Source organism: Pyrus communis, chromosome 3, assembly GCF_963583255.1.
Source record: "Pyrus communis chromosome 3, drPyrComm1.1, whole genome shotgun sequence".
NCBI classification, from domain to species: Eukaryota; Viridiplantae; Streptophyta; class Magnoliopsida; order Rosales; family Rosaceae; genus Pyrus; species Pyrus communis.
The window spans coordinates 27,819,598-27,839,080 of record NC_084805.1 but is presented as its reverse complement, the minus strand read 5'-3'; the positions used below and the strand labels follow the sequence as shown (position 1 = coordinate 27,839,080).

General features: G+C 40.7%; 5 protein-coding genes across 5 annotated transcripts; 4 read left to right on the top strand and 1 right to left on the bottom strand.

Moving 5' to 3' along the window:
• Window positions 1-5: 5 nt before the first annotated feature.
• LOC137728557 (uncharacterized) lies at window positions 6-2,110 on the top strand. The gene has a single exon (XM_068467311.1). It carries the CDS (start codon window positions 6-8, stop codon window positions 1,941-1,943), a length of 1,938 nt encoding a protein of 645 aa, XP_068323412.1. The 3' UTR covers window positions 1,944-2,110.
• A 2,104-nt stretch (window positions 2,111-4,214) lies between these two features.
• Window positions 4,215-7,787, top strand: LOC137729504 (uncharacterized). The gene is made up of 5 exons (XM_068468467.1): window positions 4,215-4,825; window positions 5,031-5,979; window positions 6,062-6,586; window positions 6,722-7,183; window positions 7,459-7,787. The coding sequence occupies exons 1-5, from the start codon at window positions 4,290-4,292 to the stop codon at window positions 7,753-7,755; spliced, it is 2,769 nt and encodes a 922-aa protein (XP_068324568.1). The 5' UTR covers window positions 4,215-4,289; the 3' UTR covers window positions 7,756-7,787.
• Window positions 7,788-8,590: 803 nt separating this feature from the next.
• On the top strand, window positions 8,591-10,183 carry LOC137727247 (stem-specific protein TSJT1-like). The gene is made up of 4 exons (XM_068466103.1): window positions 8,591-8,905; window positions 9,151-9,391; window positions 9,503-9,623; window positions 9,728-10,183. The coding sequence occupies exons 1-4, from the start codon at window positions 8,703-8,705 to the stop codon at window positions 9,940-9,942; spliced, it is 780 nt and encodes a 259-aa protein (XP_068322204.1). The 5' UTR covers window positions 8,591-8,702; the 3' UTR covers window positions 9,943-10,183.
• Window positions 10,184-11,833: 1,650 nt separating this feature from the next.
• On the bottom strand, window positions 11,834-12,652 carry LOC137728555 (uncharacterized). The gene has a single exon (XM_068467310.1). It carries the CDS (start codon window positions 12,650-12,652, stop codon window positions 11,834-11,836), a length of 819 nt encoding a protein of 272 aa, XP_068323411.1.
• Window positions 12,653-14,697: 2,045 nt separating this feature from the next.
• On the top strand, window positions 14,698-19,059 carry LOC137729846 (putative nuclear RNA export factor SDE5). Its single transcript, XM_068468890.1, has 11 exons — window positions 14,698-15,684; window positions 16,270-16,295; window positions 16,438-16,515; window positions 16,936-17,000; window positions 17,090-17,352; window positions 17,579-17,661; window positions 17,787-17,843; window positions 18,125-18,192; window positions 18,298-18,404; window positions 18,486-18,559; window positions 18,641-19,059. The coding sequence occupies exons 1-11, from the start codon at window positions 15,126-15,128 to the stop codon at window positions 18,758-18,760; spliced, it is 1,500 nt and encodes a 499-aa protein (XP_068324991.1). The 5' UTR covers window positions 14,698-15,125; the 3' UTR covers window positions 18,761-19,059.
• Window positions 19,060-19,483: the final 424 nt, after the last annotated feature.

Below are 19,483 nucleotides of genomic sequence, written 5' to 3'. Positions count from 1 at the left end.
AGTCAATGGCTCCTCCAAGTCTTCTTCTTGGTCCTCCGGAGCTCAAAAATTCCCTCAAATCCGATTCCAGCTATCCAGTGGATGCCGATTACTACGGCGGCGAAGCCACCACTGGCAGACCCCCGATGGGCTTCACCGAGAACGGCGCACCCACCTTCGTCTCCTCAGGCAACCCCTGCCTCGATCTCTTCTTCCACGTTGTGCCCGACACCCCGGCATCCTACCTCAATCAACAGCTCCCGCTGGCTTGGTCCCACGACGCCCTAACCACCCTCAAACTAATCTGCAACCTCCGAGGCGTGCGCGGCACCGGAAAGTCCGACAAGCAGAACTTCTACATGGCTGCGATTTGGCTCCACAACCACCACCCCAGAACCCTGGCTTGCAATCTCTTCTCTTTCGCGGAGTTTGGGTACTTTAAGGACCTCCCGGAGATTCTTTACCAGCTTCTAGAAGGTCCGAACGTGAGGGCGATCCAGAAGAGCCAGTGGTTGGAGAGGAAGAGCAGCGTGGTGGGTGTACTGAGCAGGGGGAGGTTTAAGCGCACAAAGACCAAGGAGCCTCGGGTACCGAAAGTGAAAAAATTGACCGGAGCGGAGAGGGCACAATTGGAAAAGGAGAATGTGAGGGCTTCGAGGAAGAAGAAGTTTCTGGCCATGGCGAAGAAGGCGGTTGAGAGGTACCAGCTCGACCCAGATTACCAATTCTTGCACGAAAGGGTTTCGGATCTCTTCGCGGAGTGCTTGAAATCCGACATTGAGCACTTGAATTCGGATAAACAGCCCAAGAAGATCAGCCTTGCCGCGAAGTGGTGCCCTTCAATTGACTCCTCGTTCGATCGGGCAACTCTTATCTGCGAATGCATCGCGAAGAAGGTTTTCCCGCGAGAATCTTACGTTGAGTATCAGGAATTGGAGGAGGAGCATTACGCGTACAGGGTTCGTGATAGGCTGAGAAAGGAGGTGTTGGTGCCCTTGAGGAAGGCGTTGGAGTTGCCGGAGGTTTATATGTCCGCCACTCAATGGGGGTTGATTCCCTACAATCGGGTGGCTTCCGTGGCCATGAAGCTTTACAAGGACAAGTTCTTGAAGCATGATCACGAGCGGTTCGGAAAGTATTTGGCCGATGTGAAAGCTGGTAAGTCCACCATTGCGGCGGGTGCTCTGCTTCCGCACGAGATCATCGCCTCTCTGAATATTGACAGTTATATGGTGTATAGATACATGGATAGCGATGATGAGGATCGGGTTCAAGACGATGGGGGGTGTCAAGTGGCTGAGCTTCAGTGGAAGAGGATGGTGGATGACTTGTTGAAGCAGGGGAAGTTGAGGGATTCCTTGGCGGTTTGTGATGTCTCCGGAAGCATGAATGGAGACCCGATGGACGTGTCTGTGGCTTTGGGGCTTCTGTTGTCGGAATTGAGTGCAGATCCATGGAAAGGAAAGGTTATCACTTTCAGCGTGTCGCCTAAGCTGCATTTGATCGAAGGCGATGATCTCCGGGCCAAGTGTGCGTTCATGAGAGACATGGATTGGGGGGACAACACCAATTTCCAAAGGGTGTTTGATTTGCTTCTCGAGGTGGCCGTGAAGGGGAACTTGAAGCCGGAGGACATGATAAAAAGGGTGTTTGTGTTCAGCGACATGGAGTTTGATGAATCCTCGGCTACAGGGAACGATTGGGAGACCGATTACGAGGCAATTAAAAGGAAGTTTGAAGAGAAAGGGTATGGGAACGCGGTGCCACAGATAGTGTTTTGGAATCTGAGGCACTCGGAGGCTACGCCTGCGCCTTCGAACCAACCTGGGGTGGCATTCTTGAGCGGATTCTCCAAGAACTTGATCAAGATGTTCATGGATAATGATGGGGAAATCCGCCCGGATCGCATCATGGAAGCAGCCATCTCCGGTGAAGAGTATCAGAGATTGGTTCTGGTGGACTGATTGCTTGCAATGCTAGAGATTAAAAAAGAAAACAAGTGAAATGAAACTCAAGTTATACCCTTTTTGATCCATTGCTGTAGTCAAATCATATGTTTATGGATTTTCTAACAACATCAGACTAACAAACGATTCGAATTCCTGTCTCAAGAAACTGAATTCTGTTTGCCGGCGGCCAACCGCGATCGGAAATCTTCTGTATCATGTTCTTACCTTCAAATGAACAATGAGTTTTGTTTCGGAATACAACCGGCATTGTTTTCGTGGCATTTGCAGTTTATAAACGGGCACTATTACCCGCGGGTACAATTTAACCCTTCTTTTTGTTTGCAAACGGGTACCTATTTCACTCTCTTTTGCTTTTGCGTGCTCTTCTGTCGATCAATGAAAAGAAATTCTCTTCAAATCAATCAATGAAAAGAGATCATTTTCGAATCTCTCTCTTCAAAATTTAGAGTCTTTAAAATTTAATTCAACGATTAAAAACAGAAAAGTTAATAAAAACTTTTAAATATTATAATAATTTTTTATCGTTAGATCAAATTTTAAAAACTTTAATCACCTGATCCTAGACGATCCGGAAAGGATCTCTTTCCTCGACCAACGACAACACTGCTGAAGCGAGGTTTGACTTGACTTTTAATTTTTATCAGCAGTCTCTTCATTAAACAAATCCTTCCTGCAACATGCTTTTTCTCAGAACAGCAATAAATTAATTGTTTTGATGTTCTGAGTAGTAGTTAATTATTATATGTTCGTGACTTGGATTACAATAAACAAACATGAGCAAAATCTATATATACACCCTCACAGGTTTCAATCGGTTTTGTAAATTTGTACATAAATCACCGTTCAATCTACTTATTTTTACCTTTACTTTATTGTAAAGTTTTGAAAATTAAGGTAAGACTTTCTGTTGAGATTCTTGATTGTAGAACCCCATTTGACAATGTTCTAGGACTCACTACTATAGTTTTTCAATTTCCCTTTATTTCTTTAGTTTATGGCTCAAATATTCTACTAATATACATTTGTTGCTTAATAAACCATAAAACTGCTTCCAAATTACTTATAAAGTTTAACTTAATGGTCAGAAAAAAATATTTTGCAAAAATAAAAAATTTGCATTTTTGTCAGAAAACATGAGTGTTAGGCAGGCTCGATGCACGCGAAACGAGGCAGACTCAGTTCACACAGAACGAGGCGAACCGTGGCACACAAAACAAGGGAAGTTTTGCTTATGAAAAAACGGAACGGGCTTTAGGCACACAAAATGGGGTGAGCTCCGTGAATAGAAAACGAGACAGAATACGTCGCACAAATAGAGGTCAACCCTACGCATGAAAAACGAGGCTAGCTCCAGGCACGCCAAAACGACGCGGATTCCGTGGACGCAAAAAGGGCGGCGTTCTGGCACAGAAAACAAGGTGAGCTCTAGGCACGAAAAACGAGGTTGGCTCGGGGCATGCCAAAACGATGCGAGTTTCATGAAAGCAAAAAGAACGTGCTCTCGGGTGCTTAGAAAACGAGTCGGGCTCCATGTACGGAAAAAATATATTTTGAATAACATGAATATGATAGTTTGTTGTGGTGGTATGAGAAATAAAAGAAAAATGTACAAAATGATTCAAATTCTTGACAGTGCTAGAAAGTCACGCATAACTTTGTTAGAACCAATCAAATATCAATTATACAATAAGTGAGTGAACTCACTTATGAAGGGGAATTAGATAAAGTGTATGGGCAATGTGGTACAATAATCCCTCATAAGTTCCAACAGACTCTAGTAGGAAGAGAAAAAGAACCTCAATTGTTTGGCACCGATTAGATGAAAAAAAGTTTCGTGGGGGAGGTGAAAGCTGTGTGTGACATTATAAAACTAGGCTAGCATCGGGCTCCAATCTTGGTTCTTCATCTTTATGTTCACATGTCAGAACATGTCCTGTATTGAAGACAAAGAAAAAGAGTCTAATGAATATGAGTTAATCGGTTATGAGTCTGAGTATATTATTTATGTAATTACCAAACATGTAAATGATGATGTTAATAAAAACTTAAGCGGTTATGAATAAATCAACTATAACCGTTGCTCATCCCAAAATGCAATGTGAAAAAATTAAAACTTACGACTCATTTTGAAAATCAAACTTGCCCCAAGTTGAATGCCAAAAATGAAGAGGGAAAAACGACATGTAGTTGGGAAAGGCGGAACGACCAAGCGACGTGCTTAAAAACTGGCGCCACGCCGCTGCCAGAAGAGTCTGAATGATACCGTTTCTTTCCCTCCACAGTTTTATTCTGAGCGGATAAAATGCAAAAACCCATCGCCTCAAACCCACCAATTCCGCCATGTTCAACTCACTGAGTCAACTCGTTCCCTCGCTCGCTCCTCCACTGCAACTCACCGCCAACCTCTTCCTGGCCCGAGCCCTCAAACCCACCGCCGCCGCCGCCACTACCTCCTTCTCGCTCTCCAACTCGGCCGAGTCGCACTACAGCCGACTCAGCCTCGCGCATTCCCTCCAATCCGAAACCCTAGAAACCCTAGAATGGGCCTCGGTCTGCAAGCAGCTCTCGGCGCTGGCGTCCACAGCCATGGGGTTCTCGACCGCGCAGAAGGCCCGGGTTCCACTTGGCCGGTCCAAGGAGGAGAGCCAGAAGCTTCTTGATCAGACGGCTGCCGCGGTGGATGCCATCGCGGCCATCGGTTCTCCACCCTCGGATTTCTCGGCCGTCGAGAACGTCTCGGATATCGTGAGCTCCGCCGTCTCAGGCAAATTGCTTACCATTAACGAGCTCTGCGCTGTGCGCAGGACGCTGACTGCCGCGAAGGGATTGTTCGAAAAAGTGAAGGGCTTGGATTTGGGTGCAGATTGTACGGACAGGTATCGGTTCTATTGAGCTTTCCTTGTTTATTATTTAAAGTAATTAATTATTTTATTTTCGTTTTTATGAATATATTTGGGTTGAATTTTGAACACTGATTACATTGGGTTTAGTGAAGTACTTAATTTTAGTGATAAATTGATAAAAATGTTAAGACAACTCAAATTTTTATGATTTATTTTTTGTTAAGTTGTACTTGAACAGGTACTTGCCCCTGATTGAAATACTCAAGGATTGTGATTTCCTAGTAGAGTTAGAGAAAACGATAGGAGTATGTATAGATTGCAAGCTTTCGATAATACTTGACACAGCTAGCGAAGACTTAGAGATCATTAGGTCAGAGAGGAAGAGGAACATGGAAAATCTGGATTCTTTGCTGAAGGAAGTGTCAACCCAGATTTTTAAATCGGGCGGCATTGATAGCCCTTTGGTGACTATGCGGAGGGCTAGGATGTGCGTCGGTGTTAGGGCCACGCACAAACATTTGCTTCCGGGTTGCATAGTTTTGGATGCTAGTAGTTCCGGTGCAACATACTTTGTGGAACCTAAAGAGGCGGTGGAGTTGAACAACATGGAAGTGAGGCTTTCGAATGCTGAGAGAGCTGAGGAAATCGGCATTTTGAGCTTCCTTACATCTGAAATTGCGAAATCAGAAGTACCGATAATGTGTTTGTTAGATAAAGTTTTGGAAGTGGATCTTGCTTTTGCTAGAGCTGCTTATGCTCTGCGGATGAATGGGGTGTGTCCAATTTTTAGTTCCAACGACTTGTATTCTGGTGGAACCAGTTTTGTGGCAGCTGTAGATATAGAAGGGCTGCAACATCCATTGCTCCTCGAGTCATCCTTAAAAAAATTGTCTGATGCTTTTGCATCGAGAAATCCACTTTCCTCCAACAACGGAAATGGTATAAAAATGAATTCTGGAAGTTTATCTGGTCATGCATCTGATTTTCCAGTGCCAATTGATATCAAAATTGGATGTGGAACCAGAGTGGTTGTAATCTCAGGACCTAATACTGGGGGGAAAACAGCTTCCATGAAAACTTTGGGCTTGGCATCTCTCATGTCGAAGGCTGGCATGTATCTGCCTGCTAAAAACCACCCAAAGCTTCCGTGGTTTGATCTTGTTCTGGCTGACATTGGAGATCATCAGGTAGTTGTTTACCTTAATTATGGCAGAAACTCCTAGGTTCTTTAAGTTTTCATTTGTCTGACTATGGTTTTTTCGATTGAAGTCTCTGGAGCAAAATCTCTCAACTTTTAGTGGGCACATTTCGCGGATTCGTAATATATTGGAAGTGGCCTCAAAAGAATCACTTGTCCTCATTGACGAAATTGGCAGTGGAACCGATCCTTCAGAAGGTGTGGCTCTTTCCGCCAGCATCTTGCTATATCTCAAAGATCGTGTTGACTTAGCCGTTGTGACTACTCATTATGCGGATTTAAGTCGCCTGAAAGAAAAGGATAATCAATTTGAAAATGCAGCCATGGAATTTTCTCCAGAAACCTTACAACCTACTTACCGGATCCTCTGGGGAAGTACCGGTGATTCAAATGCATTGAGCATTGCTAAATCCATTGGTTTCAATCAACACGTAATTGAACATGCACAGAAATGGGTGGAGAGGTTAATGCCTGAAAAGCAACAAGAGCGAAAAGGTTTGCTATATCGGTCGTTAGTAGAGGAAAGGAACAGACTGGAAGCTCAGGCCAAAATGGCTGCATCTCTTCATTCAGATATCATGGATATTTATCGTGAGGTAAATTAAAGATCCATGATGAGGCTCCTTATTTTCTTGCAATTTTCCTGCTGCTACCTTTTTTTTTTTTTGTTTTCTTGTTTTCTTGTTTCTGCATGGCTCTTTATGTCCTTATTTGCTTTTGTTAAATTGAAGATCCACGATGAGGCAGAAGATCTTGAGTTGCGCAAGAGAGCTCTTATGGCAAAGGAAACGCTACAGGTTCAGCAAGAAGTGCAGGCTGCAAAATCCCAAATGGAGACTGTACTGAAGGAGTTTGATAACCGACTCAAAATTGCTGCTGCTGATCAATTGAATTTGCTGATTAGGAAATCAGAAGCTGCAATTGCATCAGTCGTTGAAGCTCACTCCCCTGAGGATGATCTGTTGGTTAGTGAGACATCTGCTACTTCATACACACCCCAATTTGGAGAGCAAGTTTATTTGAAGCGACTGGGAGATAAGATAGCTACTGTAGTTGAAGCACCTGGAGATGATGGGACAGTCCTTGTACAATATGGTAAAATAAAGGTTCGCTTGAAGAAGAGCGACATTAGAGCTATCCCTAGCGCTGATAAGAATGCCACGCCTAGTTCTGTCCCACGTTTGAAGCAGCAGGTATATATCCCTTCTAATTGTTCCACATGCATGATTACAACTCGTCCCTGCCTGTATCTGTTTTGACTCCTCACACAAGTTCTAGACAAATTATTTGTTATGAATTGGTAATATTTGCTTGTGCATACACAAATGTATACTCCTGTACAAAACTGTACTTGGACATAACAGATGTGAGATGCTATTTTAGCGCAGACGAATGTCTATTACTGCGCTTCTGAGGGATACCATCAAACCCACTGATAGAATCTGATCATTTTGATTTGACGTTGTAGGTTGGGCGGAGTCGTAATGGGGAAACCGGAAGTGGGGAGCTATCCTATGGTCCAGCGGTACAAACGTCAAAGAACACAGTGGATCTCCGCGGCATGAGGGCGGAGGAAGCTTCTTACCTCCTGGACATGGTCCTCTCTGCTAGAGAGTCCCAATCAGTTATCTTTGTCATACATGGAATGGGCACAGGGGTTGTTAAAGAGAGAGCACTTGAGATTTTGAAAAAACATCCCCGAGTTGCTAAGTACGAACCGGAGAGCTCAACGAATTACGGTTGTACGGTTGCTTACATCAAGTAAAAATGACGGTCAATGTTTCATACCGGGTTGAAGTGCTCTCACAATTTTGTCAGATCAAGATGATTGCAGAAGCATCATCTTGAACATGAGACTCCGGCTTATATTTTCCGGTCGGTTCGTGGGGGATTTGATTCATTTCTGTTGGTCGACTCTTTCCCACAATCTTCAACCATAAAACACAAAAAGCACGCAAGTTAAGGGACGTTTAATAACCATTTTGATTTGTTTTGGTTTAAGTTCTCATTTTAAATCGATCCATCTTTATGATTGCAAAACATTATGGACCTTAATCAAGTCGTTTATTTAGTACGAAGAATTTTTGTGTTTGACAGTCGGACCATGTTTCTGACCCACTCACAAAAGAGTAAGATTTTTCATGAATTATCTGTCATCTCATGTTTTTAGCATAATATTTTATAAGGTTGGTGGAAAGTTAACGTTAAACTGTTAGGTGTCAGAGTCTCATTTTGAAAAATTCTCTTTAGCATTTCCACACAGAAAACTCTTTTTTTTATTTTTTTGGCAAAGAGATCCAACAATTCACATGGTCGACCACAAGAATCACTGCTTTGGTGAACAAGAGAAAAAAATTAAAAATTTAATTTGATGCAAATCTCAAAGTCCATGCAGAAGATGCTGGAGCCTGAAAGCATAAATCATTTTCTATTAATTTTTATAGGAATTTGCAATTTAACCATGAAAGATTGTAACGTCGTCCACCACCTTTAAGTAGATGCCAAAATATTTTTGGCAATAATATGACTTGCCTTCTGCAGCATCCTCCACGTCTAAACCCTTAAAGCTGCCACATACATACTCCCACACAACACACGCACCAATCTTGGAAGCTAGCAAACTTGCTTTCTTCAGAATTTCAGATAAGCATTTGGGAAAAATAAACTAAGATTCATATATAGCTCTGTGTCGTTGGAGGTTTAGCCGGAAAAATGTTGACGGTTTTTGAGAAAGCGGTCGGAAAACCGCCCGAGGAGCTGAGGGTTCCTTCGAATGTGGTGGAGAAGGCAAAGACCAGAGAGGAGATTTTGGAGATTTTCCAGTCGTCGTGTCCCGAGTCCACTGTTTACCACCTTTCTAATGGAAGTTTCATGGCTTTGTCACAGGACAATGAGAGTGTTCAGCCACACCCAAGGTATTAAGGGCTTGTTTGGTATGATTAAAAGCACTTTTTTGACAACTAAAAGCATTTATGGTATCGTTTTTTGCACTTGTTTAGCTTCCACATGGATTTTGATCAAGATCTGCAGGAAATGTCCGAGTTCTCACATCATATGATCCAGTCGTCTAGATCTTTTCTTGCACCAAGGTCTGCACGCAATATTGAAGCTCGAATTTCGCTACTTGATCAGTTTGTGTTACTTTTTTCTGTATTTGCAGATGCATTGTTGTCCTAGACGATGTCTTCTGCATTTTTATAGGCACTTTGGAAAACACTTCTGACCTGAGACGACACTACGGCCTTCCAAGACAAGCAACAGAAGCTATGGTCGTTGTTGAAGCCTATAAAGTCCTAAGAGATCGCGCACCCTACCCTCCGGATCAAGTCATCAAAGATCTACAAGGAAAATTCGCATTTATTCTCTTCGATACTAGAACTGATGCACTTTTTGCTGCCAGGGTGAGTTGTTTCCGAAATTACGTAGTATTGAAACGTATGATTCGATCGTTTGACATGCTAAGGAAAACTTTAACGTTGTTTCTTCCACAATGCAACTTTTGCAAATGTTAGGACCGAGATGGAAGCGTGGAGCTTCACTGGGGAATGGGAGGTGATGGATCCCTAGTCTGCTCACACAATCTTGACATTATCATCGAGGCTTGTGGAAAATTTTGTTCACCTTTCCCTCCAGGTTAGTCCCAAAATCCGAATTGGGGACCCTCGTTTACATTTCCCTGCCCGAATTTGCGGTAACTTGACCTGAAGCTAAGTAAATGGTTTTAAATGGTCTAACAGGTTGCATATTCACAAGTGGAAGTGGGTTGATGAGCTTTGTTCATCCAATGCACAAGGTAAGGGCAATTAGGCTCGAAGACGACAATGGACAAGTTCGTGGAGTAACGTTTCAGGTGGATCTGTACACGCGAATTCCCAGCATTCCTCGCACTGGTAGTGCTTCAAATTGGGCCGACATAACTCTTGTCGAGGAGGAGAATAACATTCATCCCTGAGACTCTGCCTGCTAGCTACAATAAGTTGTATTTTCTAATTAACCGGTGAGTTTTAAACTAGACTGTATAATAAATATAGAACAAGTTTAGTGGCTGTGCCATTATGTGGTCCTATTGCCCTTTAGAGGTCTTGAATGCTTCTATTTTTAAGGTCAAATGCATTGTTCGTCACTATGCGTAGACGCAGATCACATTTGATCACTTTGTTTCACTCTGAAATTTCAGTCCAATTTCTAAGTTCCGTCAAGGCGTCAATAGAATTCGCGGTTCAAGGCCTTACATCTGTAGGGCAAAACACATTTTTCGTCACAAGTTTTGGGGGTTGTTATATTGAGCTTTTGTGAAACATAGTACACAATGATGCTTATATACACCAGATATATATATATATATATATATATATATATATATGTACACACACAGAGCATATTATATATATAGTTGAAGATCCTGGTCTGCCTAGCCTGATTGTGGAGCCATGGCAATGGCATCCATAACTTGTGGCGCCATGGCCATGGCGTCCAGAACTTGCACTTGAGAAGATTTGGAATTGTGGTTGCTTTTATCAGTTAGCGTCTTCCATTGTTTGTGTTTGTCCTCAATTTCATGGTTGTCATTTTGTTCATGGCTTTTGCTTGCCTCCATGTACATATTTGAGGTTGTAACTGTGGACATTGGAATCAGGAGTGGACGGGATCTAAGAATCAGCCAACTCCTTTTTGAAGGTGGCTGCATGTAGGGCGATGAACTTGTGGGTATAATTGACCTCCATTATCACCACCTAAAACGAAATCAACGAATGGAAAACCATCACCCCTTCCAGCATCCCTTCCTTATACGAAGGCAACTAGCTCCTCGGCGATCCTGTTCCTGTTCACCACCCAACCTTCTAGTCCTTCAGATTGGTCCGCCAAGGCGTTCTCCTCCTGTTTGTCCGAAGCCGGGCAAGGGTATCTGGTTTTTCAACTAGTGCTCTGTCCTTGCCAATCATGACCCTATGAGTATGGGCAGAACTTACTCCCCAGCCCAAGCCAAGTAATAGCAAATACAAATAGGCTATGCATATGCATCCCCATTTTTTTTGTGTTTTTGCCGCCTACTACTTTCTTTTGCCTATGTAGTACGTACCTCCTCCTTCTCCTCCTCCTCCTCCTCCTTCTCCTCCTCCTCCTACGTAGTACGTACCAACAACAAGAACGAGAATTGGAATCATTTGGATTCTTTATTTTTATGCATTTACTAATACAAATGAAATTGAAGAAGGTGCGATTTCCACCTTAAAATCCATAATCCAATGCTTGAAATTAGGGGGATAGTTGATCTGAATGCCTTTCACTACTTCTATAGACTGGACTTCATATATTTGAATCTAGTGTTGCTAGGTTTCTTCTCGTGGCTACATGGTTTAATTTGAGCCACCAAGTTCAAACACTTGAAAAATAACCAAAATTGTTTATAGTATCTTTAAATTTGTCTATCCCAATAGTCCATGGTAGCTTTGTATACAGTTCCGCCCTTGCACAAGTAGTCTCGTTCTTAGAGCGTTTTTAGATGTAAATGTTATGCAAACACTTACATAATAGGAAATGTAAATGTTGATGTTGCTCTAACCGATGAGAAAGACTTATATAACATGAGTATACCGTCACGATGTACTCGTGTCATGTAAGTTGTTCTCCTAATTAATGAATGTAAATGAGAGAATATAGATCTCAAAATTCATGTATATGCATTTTCAGTCACTTTTGAACTCCGTGTGCAATCTCAGTCCAATTTCTAAGAGGCCTTAGGGCAAAACACATTTTTAGTCGCAAGTTTTGGGGGGTCTTTATTGAACTTCTGTGAAACACAGTATTACACCAGAGATAATATATTTATAGAAGATCCTGGTCTACCTAGCCTGATTGTGGGGCCATGGCAATGGCGTCCAGAACTTGTGGAGGTATGGCATCGATAGCATGCGCTTGACGCGATTCAGAATTGCGGTTACTTTCATCTGTTGGCGTCTTCCATTGTTCATGTCCGTCTTCAATTTCATATGGTTGCCATTTTGTTCATGGCTTTTGGTTGCGTCCCTGGATACCGTTTTGAGATTGTTATGGTGAACAGTGGAATTAGCATCACTGCCTTGGCTGCCATAATGACCACCGCCTTCCCCCCCGTCACTTTCACCACCTTCGCCGCCACAATTGCCACCTCCATAGCTTCCACCACATCCACTGCCTTGGTAACCACAGCTACCACCACCGTCTCTGGATCCATATCCACCGCCCTGGTCAACACAACTACCACCACCTTCTCCGCATCCATATACACCATCTTGGCCACCGCAACTACCACCGCCTTCACCACCACTATATCCACGGCCACCACAATTCCCCTCACCTCCGCCACCAAAACCTGGATTGAAACTAATACCACCTCCAATAATCCCACCTCGTATCTGTCCACCAAGTCCTCCTCCAATTATTCCTCCAAGCCCTCCCCCGATTTGTCCACCCAGCCCTCCTTCCATTTGTCCGCCAACCCCTCCTCCCATCTGTCCTCCACCAATGCCTCCTCCAATTTGTCCTCCAAGCCCTCCCCTCATTAGTCCGCCAAGCCCTCCTCCCATTTGTCCGCCAAGCCCTCCTCCTATTTGCCCTCCAAGCCCTCCTCCCATCTGTCCGCCGAGCCCCCCTCCCATCTGCCCATCAAGCCCCCCGCCCATTTGTCCGCCAAGCCCTCCTCCAATTTGTCAGAAGCCAAGGGAATCTGGTTTATCAACTAGTAAAGCTTTATCCTTGCCAATATTAATTGCCCTGTGAGCAGAGTTCACTCCCCAGCTAAGTAACAGAAAATAAGCTACGGATGCCCTTTTTTTTGGTGTTGTCATCTTTAGCAACTTATTTTCTTTTGCCTATGATCTTCAGTTCTTCTTGTTTAGGGTTTATATATAGTCAAGTCTGCATGCAGATCAGTATGTCTCTGTGAAAATGGCATAAAAAAGCAGTTTGTTGAGCAAAGCTACGGGAAGCAAGCAAATGAAGATGTATTTGGTTAGGCAAACCAGGGCAGATCAGAGAATTTGTAACTGTTTTGAACTAATAATATTTAGGTAATGCTAGAAAGACTAAGTTTGGACTAAATTTGCAAACTAAATGATATGTCATCAATAGGAGTAAGTACGTTTATCAACGTTTAAGTAATAAACCAATTATCAACTTCCATATCCTTTAGTTTTCAAAACTTTGTCTACAAATTTAATCTCCCTAGCATTACCCATAATATTTAACAATAAAAATAAAATAAAAACTGCAAATCTGAGTACGACGATTAAGTTGGCTAGAACGGTGTTATTTTTTTCTATACTCAAGTTCAAATTTACTTTTTTATTGTTTAGAGTAAATTAGAATATGTTGGAATAAAGAAAAAAAAACCGAATTTATTTGATAATTTCTGCATGCAAGTAGGGTTTATGCGTAACAGTGGAAGTAAGAAAGCCTAGAAATGGCCTAATTAAAACCTAATTGAAATTAACGAGCTGCTTACATTGATAATTACCAATCAAATAATTCAGTAGGTAGTTAAATTATCTAATGAGTAGAAGAATTAACAGGGAATGATGGAGTAATTCACACTGTTTCACCTATCTTTGCACTAATTCAAACCGATTGCATGAATGAATCGATATGAGCCATCCATTTAATGACCGTTAAAGGAGAATTGAAATCAAAAGAAAAGAAAATTTGGTCGCGTCGACAGTTTTTTAGCAAATTAGGAGGGTGTTTTAGATGCCCCTTAGCCCCATCTCTTCTTCATTATTTGTGAGTTTGGTTTTTATTTTTTAATTTTTAATTTTTTTTTTGCTTGGGTTTGTGATTGTGGTTTGGATCTGGTGATTCTCTTCCGATGCGGTGTTTTCATGGTAGAAATCTGGTTGAAGTTGTTCTCTTGTTGCGGGTTTGAAATTTTTGTGTTGCAATGCCTTCTTCGAATACAATGCATAGTTGATTTTCTTAGGGCAGCTACCCTTGTGTGGGGCCCATTATACATATAGTATTTAAGTACTTACTAGTGAGTACTCTAGGTACTCACCTTTTTATTCTAGTCTAATGATATTTTAATGCATGTTTTATTTCTATAATACTAATACTATTGCTGCATTAGATACTAGAATGAGTCATAACTAATATAGTCTTCAAAGAAAACATCCGCGGTATAAACTTTTATGTGTACTTGAAACATAATACGGTATACCACGTGTTATAATATTATGACACGTGGTGTACTACGTTGTGTTCCAAAAATATTAAAAAATCTCTCGTCAACCAAATGACATAACATACATATAAATCTTCTTATATTTCTTGATTTGGTATCAGGTATCAACTTAGATATAAAAAATTAATAAACATACCAAACATTCTCTCAATTTAATATCAAACAAGAAACTAATTTATCAAAACAGTTTGGTATAGTCTCCATTAAGTCACTTTCACCCATTGATGCATGTAAATCCATATATATCAACGGCCACATCACTTACGCGTGCATGAACGACTCACCCTAATATCACACAATTTAGACGATCAAATCCATGTATATTTGGTTGGTAATTAACCAGGTAGGCAATCACCAATCAGTACTTAAACTCTGAGACTTGACCACTCAATCTCAATCACTCAGTGGGCCAAAAAATTCAGTGTCTTTGGGAGTTCCTCAACAACTTCCATCGGAAGGAACGTGCTTTGGAAGGGAGAAAGCGAGTAAGCAAACAGCGAAGGCGCCAAAAGCATGCTGCTTTCTTCTGTTTCTTTGTTTTTGTTTTTCTCGTTTACTTTATTCTCTATTTTTTTTATTTTATACAAAATATTCTCAATCCACTCACCCTCATAACTTCACTCGCATTCAGATTTTGTTCAAACCATTCAATTCAATATTATCACTGCTGTTGGATTTTTGAAAAAAGAAGAAAACAACAGCGTCTTTGAGTACCAAAAGCTTCAAACTTTGAGTCTACGAGTCCGAAATTCCGATTAATTCTTATGAATTTTAAAATTTCGTTCAAATGGGGTTGATTGTTTCGCATTCCTGATTCAAACCCAGAATTTTGTTTAGGGAAGAATCCACCTCTGTTGTTCTAATCAGTCTCTTCGTCTTCCCCAGAATCCATTTTTGTGTTACGTCGAGTTTCTGGGAAAATGGAGGCCTCTGGTTCGAACGGCGCGTCGAGTCTGGCTGACGATATGGCGCTGAGGGGTTTGCTGGAGGTGTTTGGGGCTGCGTTTTCTCTCGATCAAATCACTTCTGCGTATTGCAAGGCGGGGAAGAATGCTGACAACGCCGCCGAAGCTCTGGCTACCTCTGCACCCAATGGCGGAGAAACTTCCGGATTACCTGTCAATAGTATCTATAAGAAGCCGCCGTATCAAGAAAATGGGAATGGGAATAGGAACGGGAATGGGAATCCCAGAGCTTCAAAGCCGAAATATCGGCCGGTTTCGGTTGGTAGCGTTTCGAGCATTATTGGGAAGCAGTATGTGAAGGAAACGGCTCCGGCGCCGGCAAATGGGTCTAATGAAGCAACCAAGCCCATGAAGCTGGACTCCAGTGTGTTGCCGATGTCGGGAATTTGGGTCGAAAACGATGAGTCTAGTTCCTCAAGGGATGAACGGCTCCACCAGGGCATCGAGGATTTTCTGTTCAGTATGCTTGGAGTTGGGTTCAAGCTAGAGAGGGATCAGATTCGGCAAGTTCTTGGTAAAGTTCGATCCTTATTGTTCTGTTTTGAGATTTTCAGTTTGTCTTGTTCTTTGGTTTGTAAATTTACATGAAGGTTAGTCTTTACGAGTATGACATGGTTGTTGAAATTGTTAAGGATGATTTGGATTTTCTCTAGCATAATGTGGTTTATTAGTTTTGATGAATTCGCTTGTGTTGGATTTCTCGAATGGAGATGATATAATGCTTTTACAGTTAAACGCTCTCACTCACTCACTTGAAGTATCGTACACACTCATGGTTATCGGAGTTGGGAGTGAAGAGTGGGAAGAAAGAACATTGAAGTGTAGAGGGCAAGAGTGAGTTGGTTTAGAGAAGGAAGACGAGAGTAAAAGTAAGAAAATGATTAAGTTGGGGCAATGTATGATCCTTATACCGTAATTAAAAGAAAGACTTACTGCATGAACTGAGTGTTGAAAGTTTTGATTGCAATCTGTTTGATGGTTGTAGATTTAAGATGACTACTTTGGATCCAATTGATGGATGTTAGTGTTGTATTTAAGCGTTGGTTGTTCAATGACCTTAATGTATGAACGCTAATCCTGGTTTATTTGGAATATGCAGATAGTTGTAGATATGATATGGAAAAGGTACACTAAACGCTTTTTACTTCTCGAAACCTGAAGGGCAGTTTCTTTACAACTGTCGTAGCCTTTTCGTTACTATATGATGTATGTGTAAAATAATTTTCCCATTTGCTGATGTTATACAATTCCTTTTAATACCATTCAGAGCATGGAAAAACTGATTAATCTGCCAGCATCAACTTCCGAGAAAAGGAACGAACTTGTCAGAAAATCCAGTGAGAAGGTTAGTAACACTTCCAAAACGGGATTTGTGTGCCTTCTGATTTCTAAACAATAACATGTCAAGCTGCATCACTAATGTACATTCCAATCAGTTCTTCAGAAAAGTTAATTCAATTATAATATAATTTGTTTAAGCTTTTGGATTTCTTAACTTCATATAAGGAGGTAAAGACGAAGAGAGCTCACACTTCATGTAAGTGGATGTACTCATGCAGTTTTGTGCAGCTGTTGTAATCAATATTTGAAAGTAAAAATGTCTTTATTGCTTTGTCATAGTTTTGATGGACAGGGTGGCTCATTTTGTGTAGCATTTAGGTTTTAGGTACTGTAAGATCTAGTCCATGAAATCGGTTCAGCATGCTTAGTAAATTGTACTTTGGTATTTATCTCCCTTTCCGTCTTATTTGAGATTATTGTCCAGTCTGCAGATTTGTCACTGAAATATGAAGTATCATCCGACAGAAATTCCAAAAACTCCACCGAAGTGTATGCATTTTCAATACTTTAGTTATAGTTCATTAGTTCCTAGTTCATTATAACAACCACTCTGATTTGTCTGTACTCGTCTCATGCAGTAACAGAGATAGTGCTTCAAATACAAACGGAGCAGAATTTACTGGACAGCAAAAGGAGAGAAATGATCTCGAGAAGGATATTCTGGCTTCTCTGTTTTGTGCTTCCGAGAGAACCGAGGAGAGACCAGTGGAGAGACCAAGAAGAACAATAAAGTCAGGGAGTGGATATGGAGCATATGGACAACTAGTTGCTGAACCTCCGAACGATTTCATTTCAGAGTACAAGTCAGCTGTTGTGTATCAACATCATCATGGCGAGGATGGTATGCACCCTTTTCTATATATGGGAGAAACTTCATTTCCCTAATATCCTTTGTGGAGGGAATGGTGCCCTTAAGAATTTATTCAATTCCTATGAAATCCAGATTAATCCAAAAGACATATTGAGGCCGTAGCTAATTTCCATGTGTGTTGCTCGTGTCAATTTGTCTGTCAAATTCATTTTATGCTTGTATTTTCCTTTATAATTAAAGTGTGCTAGAACTACAGATGCAGATGACGAAGATAGCTACCAGGTTCTCCGTAGATCTGTGAAGGAGTATCGGAGTACAATGAAGGACTATTACCAGGCTGTATGTATCTTTTTATGGCTTATCTTATGTGCAATTGTTTGATATATAAAACATGGAGGGTGGTGTCTCTTAGTAGCCTTAAATTTTTACACACTATTGAGTAAGGATATCATTTCGTTTGTTAGGCTGTAGCCGCGTTTGCTAAGGAGGATCATGATCGAGCTTACAAACTTCTAGAACAAGTAAGGTTTCCATCTTTATGTTATGAAGTGATTGGATATGATTTGTATTTTTTTCATACAAATAAAAGAAAAAGAACTAGATTCTGTAACAAAGAATGACAGCATCTTGTGACTGTGCTTCAAAAATTGAACGAGGCGTAGTTTGATACAGAACCTGACCTGCTCATGCATCTAAGCTAAAAGTATAAGATATCAAATTTTCAAGTGTAGAACAACCCCCTCATTAGTAATTTTTTTTGCGTCGAGAAAATTAATTTATGACTTCTATTGTGCTACCGCAGGGACATTTTTTCCTCAAAAAGGCGCGTGAAGCAGAGGATGAGTCGAATGAAGTGATTCTGAAAACTAGGTTAGAATCCATTTTCTCAAAAGTTCTGTCATCTGTTGCTTTGTATTCCTTGTCAGAAATGCTAATTATTATCTTCTTTTTTTCGTTTATTTTGTTACTTGTCAGAAATGTTGAGACTCAAGGTGAAATAGTGCTTGACTTGCAAGAACGCAGTGCCAAGGAGGCAATACGTCTTTTGAAGTGTCAAATTTCCTCATTTTCTGGTATCTCATGTAAGTAATTGTTCTTGTGTTCCTATTTTTCTTTTAGCTTCTTTTTATGTTTTTTGAAATCGTCTCTTATCTTCGAGTCAGCAATCAAGCATCTTAAGGTCATATGCGATACAAAAGAGGAAGATATCTCAAAAGGATCTCGAAGACGATCATTGGTAAGACTGATTCATAATTATTTGCTGCATCTGTTTAGCAAATGCTTCATTATTTGACTTTTGTATTTCGAATTGACACAGGTTCTGAAGCTACTGGAGGAAGAATCGATTAAGTGGACCGAAGGAGAAAATGCTGGAACAATACTAATCCAATTAGACAGTGTTAATCGAAAGCAATTAACATTTCTCACAAAGAAATGAATTCAAGTGCTTTCTCGAAAAGGTGCTTATGAGATTGAGATTTAGGGATGATCGACGACCAAATCGTTGGAGGAGAAAGTAACAAAATTTTGCGAAATGTGATTAAGATTTTGAAAGGAGCTGGAACTGATGATGTATACTTTCTTTTGAGCAGTGAAAATCTCCAATTACCAAAGAAAAAAGAAGAGGCATTTGCAATGTATTGGCTTGGGACTAAACTTTTATTTTATCTTTTGTTTGAAATCTTGGATTGAATGTTTCAGATTTACTCACACGGGTAATGTTCTTTTATCTTGTTAGATTGTGAATTTAAGCCATGCATTAAAGTAATAATTAACCAAATGCATCGTTTATATTTACAATTCGATAACATAACGTGTCAAGATTCAAGCATTGCAAGAAAATGTTTTCTATCGTCACCTATCAGACGCTCTAAAAATAATTTAAAATTAATTAAAATTTCATTTATACATCCATCCATACAAAAGTTAAAAGCAAACAACTTAGAGATTATTTCTAATGTTCAAACTTGCAAAGTTGAAATTAAATTACAAAACGTATACCAAAACTTCAACAACAACAAAAAATAAAAAAAGTAAAAATAACGCTATCATTCTTTATCCATAAAAACCCGATAACAAGCTTCAAGTATAGTTATTCCAAAATATATATATGATATAATAATATGAAGTGAGATTGGTAGTATGTGCATGGGCAAATTTT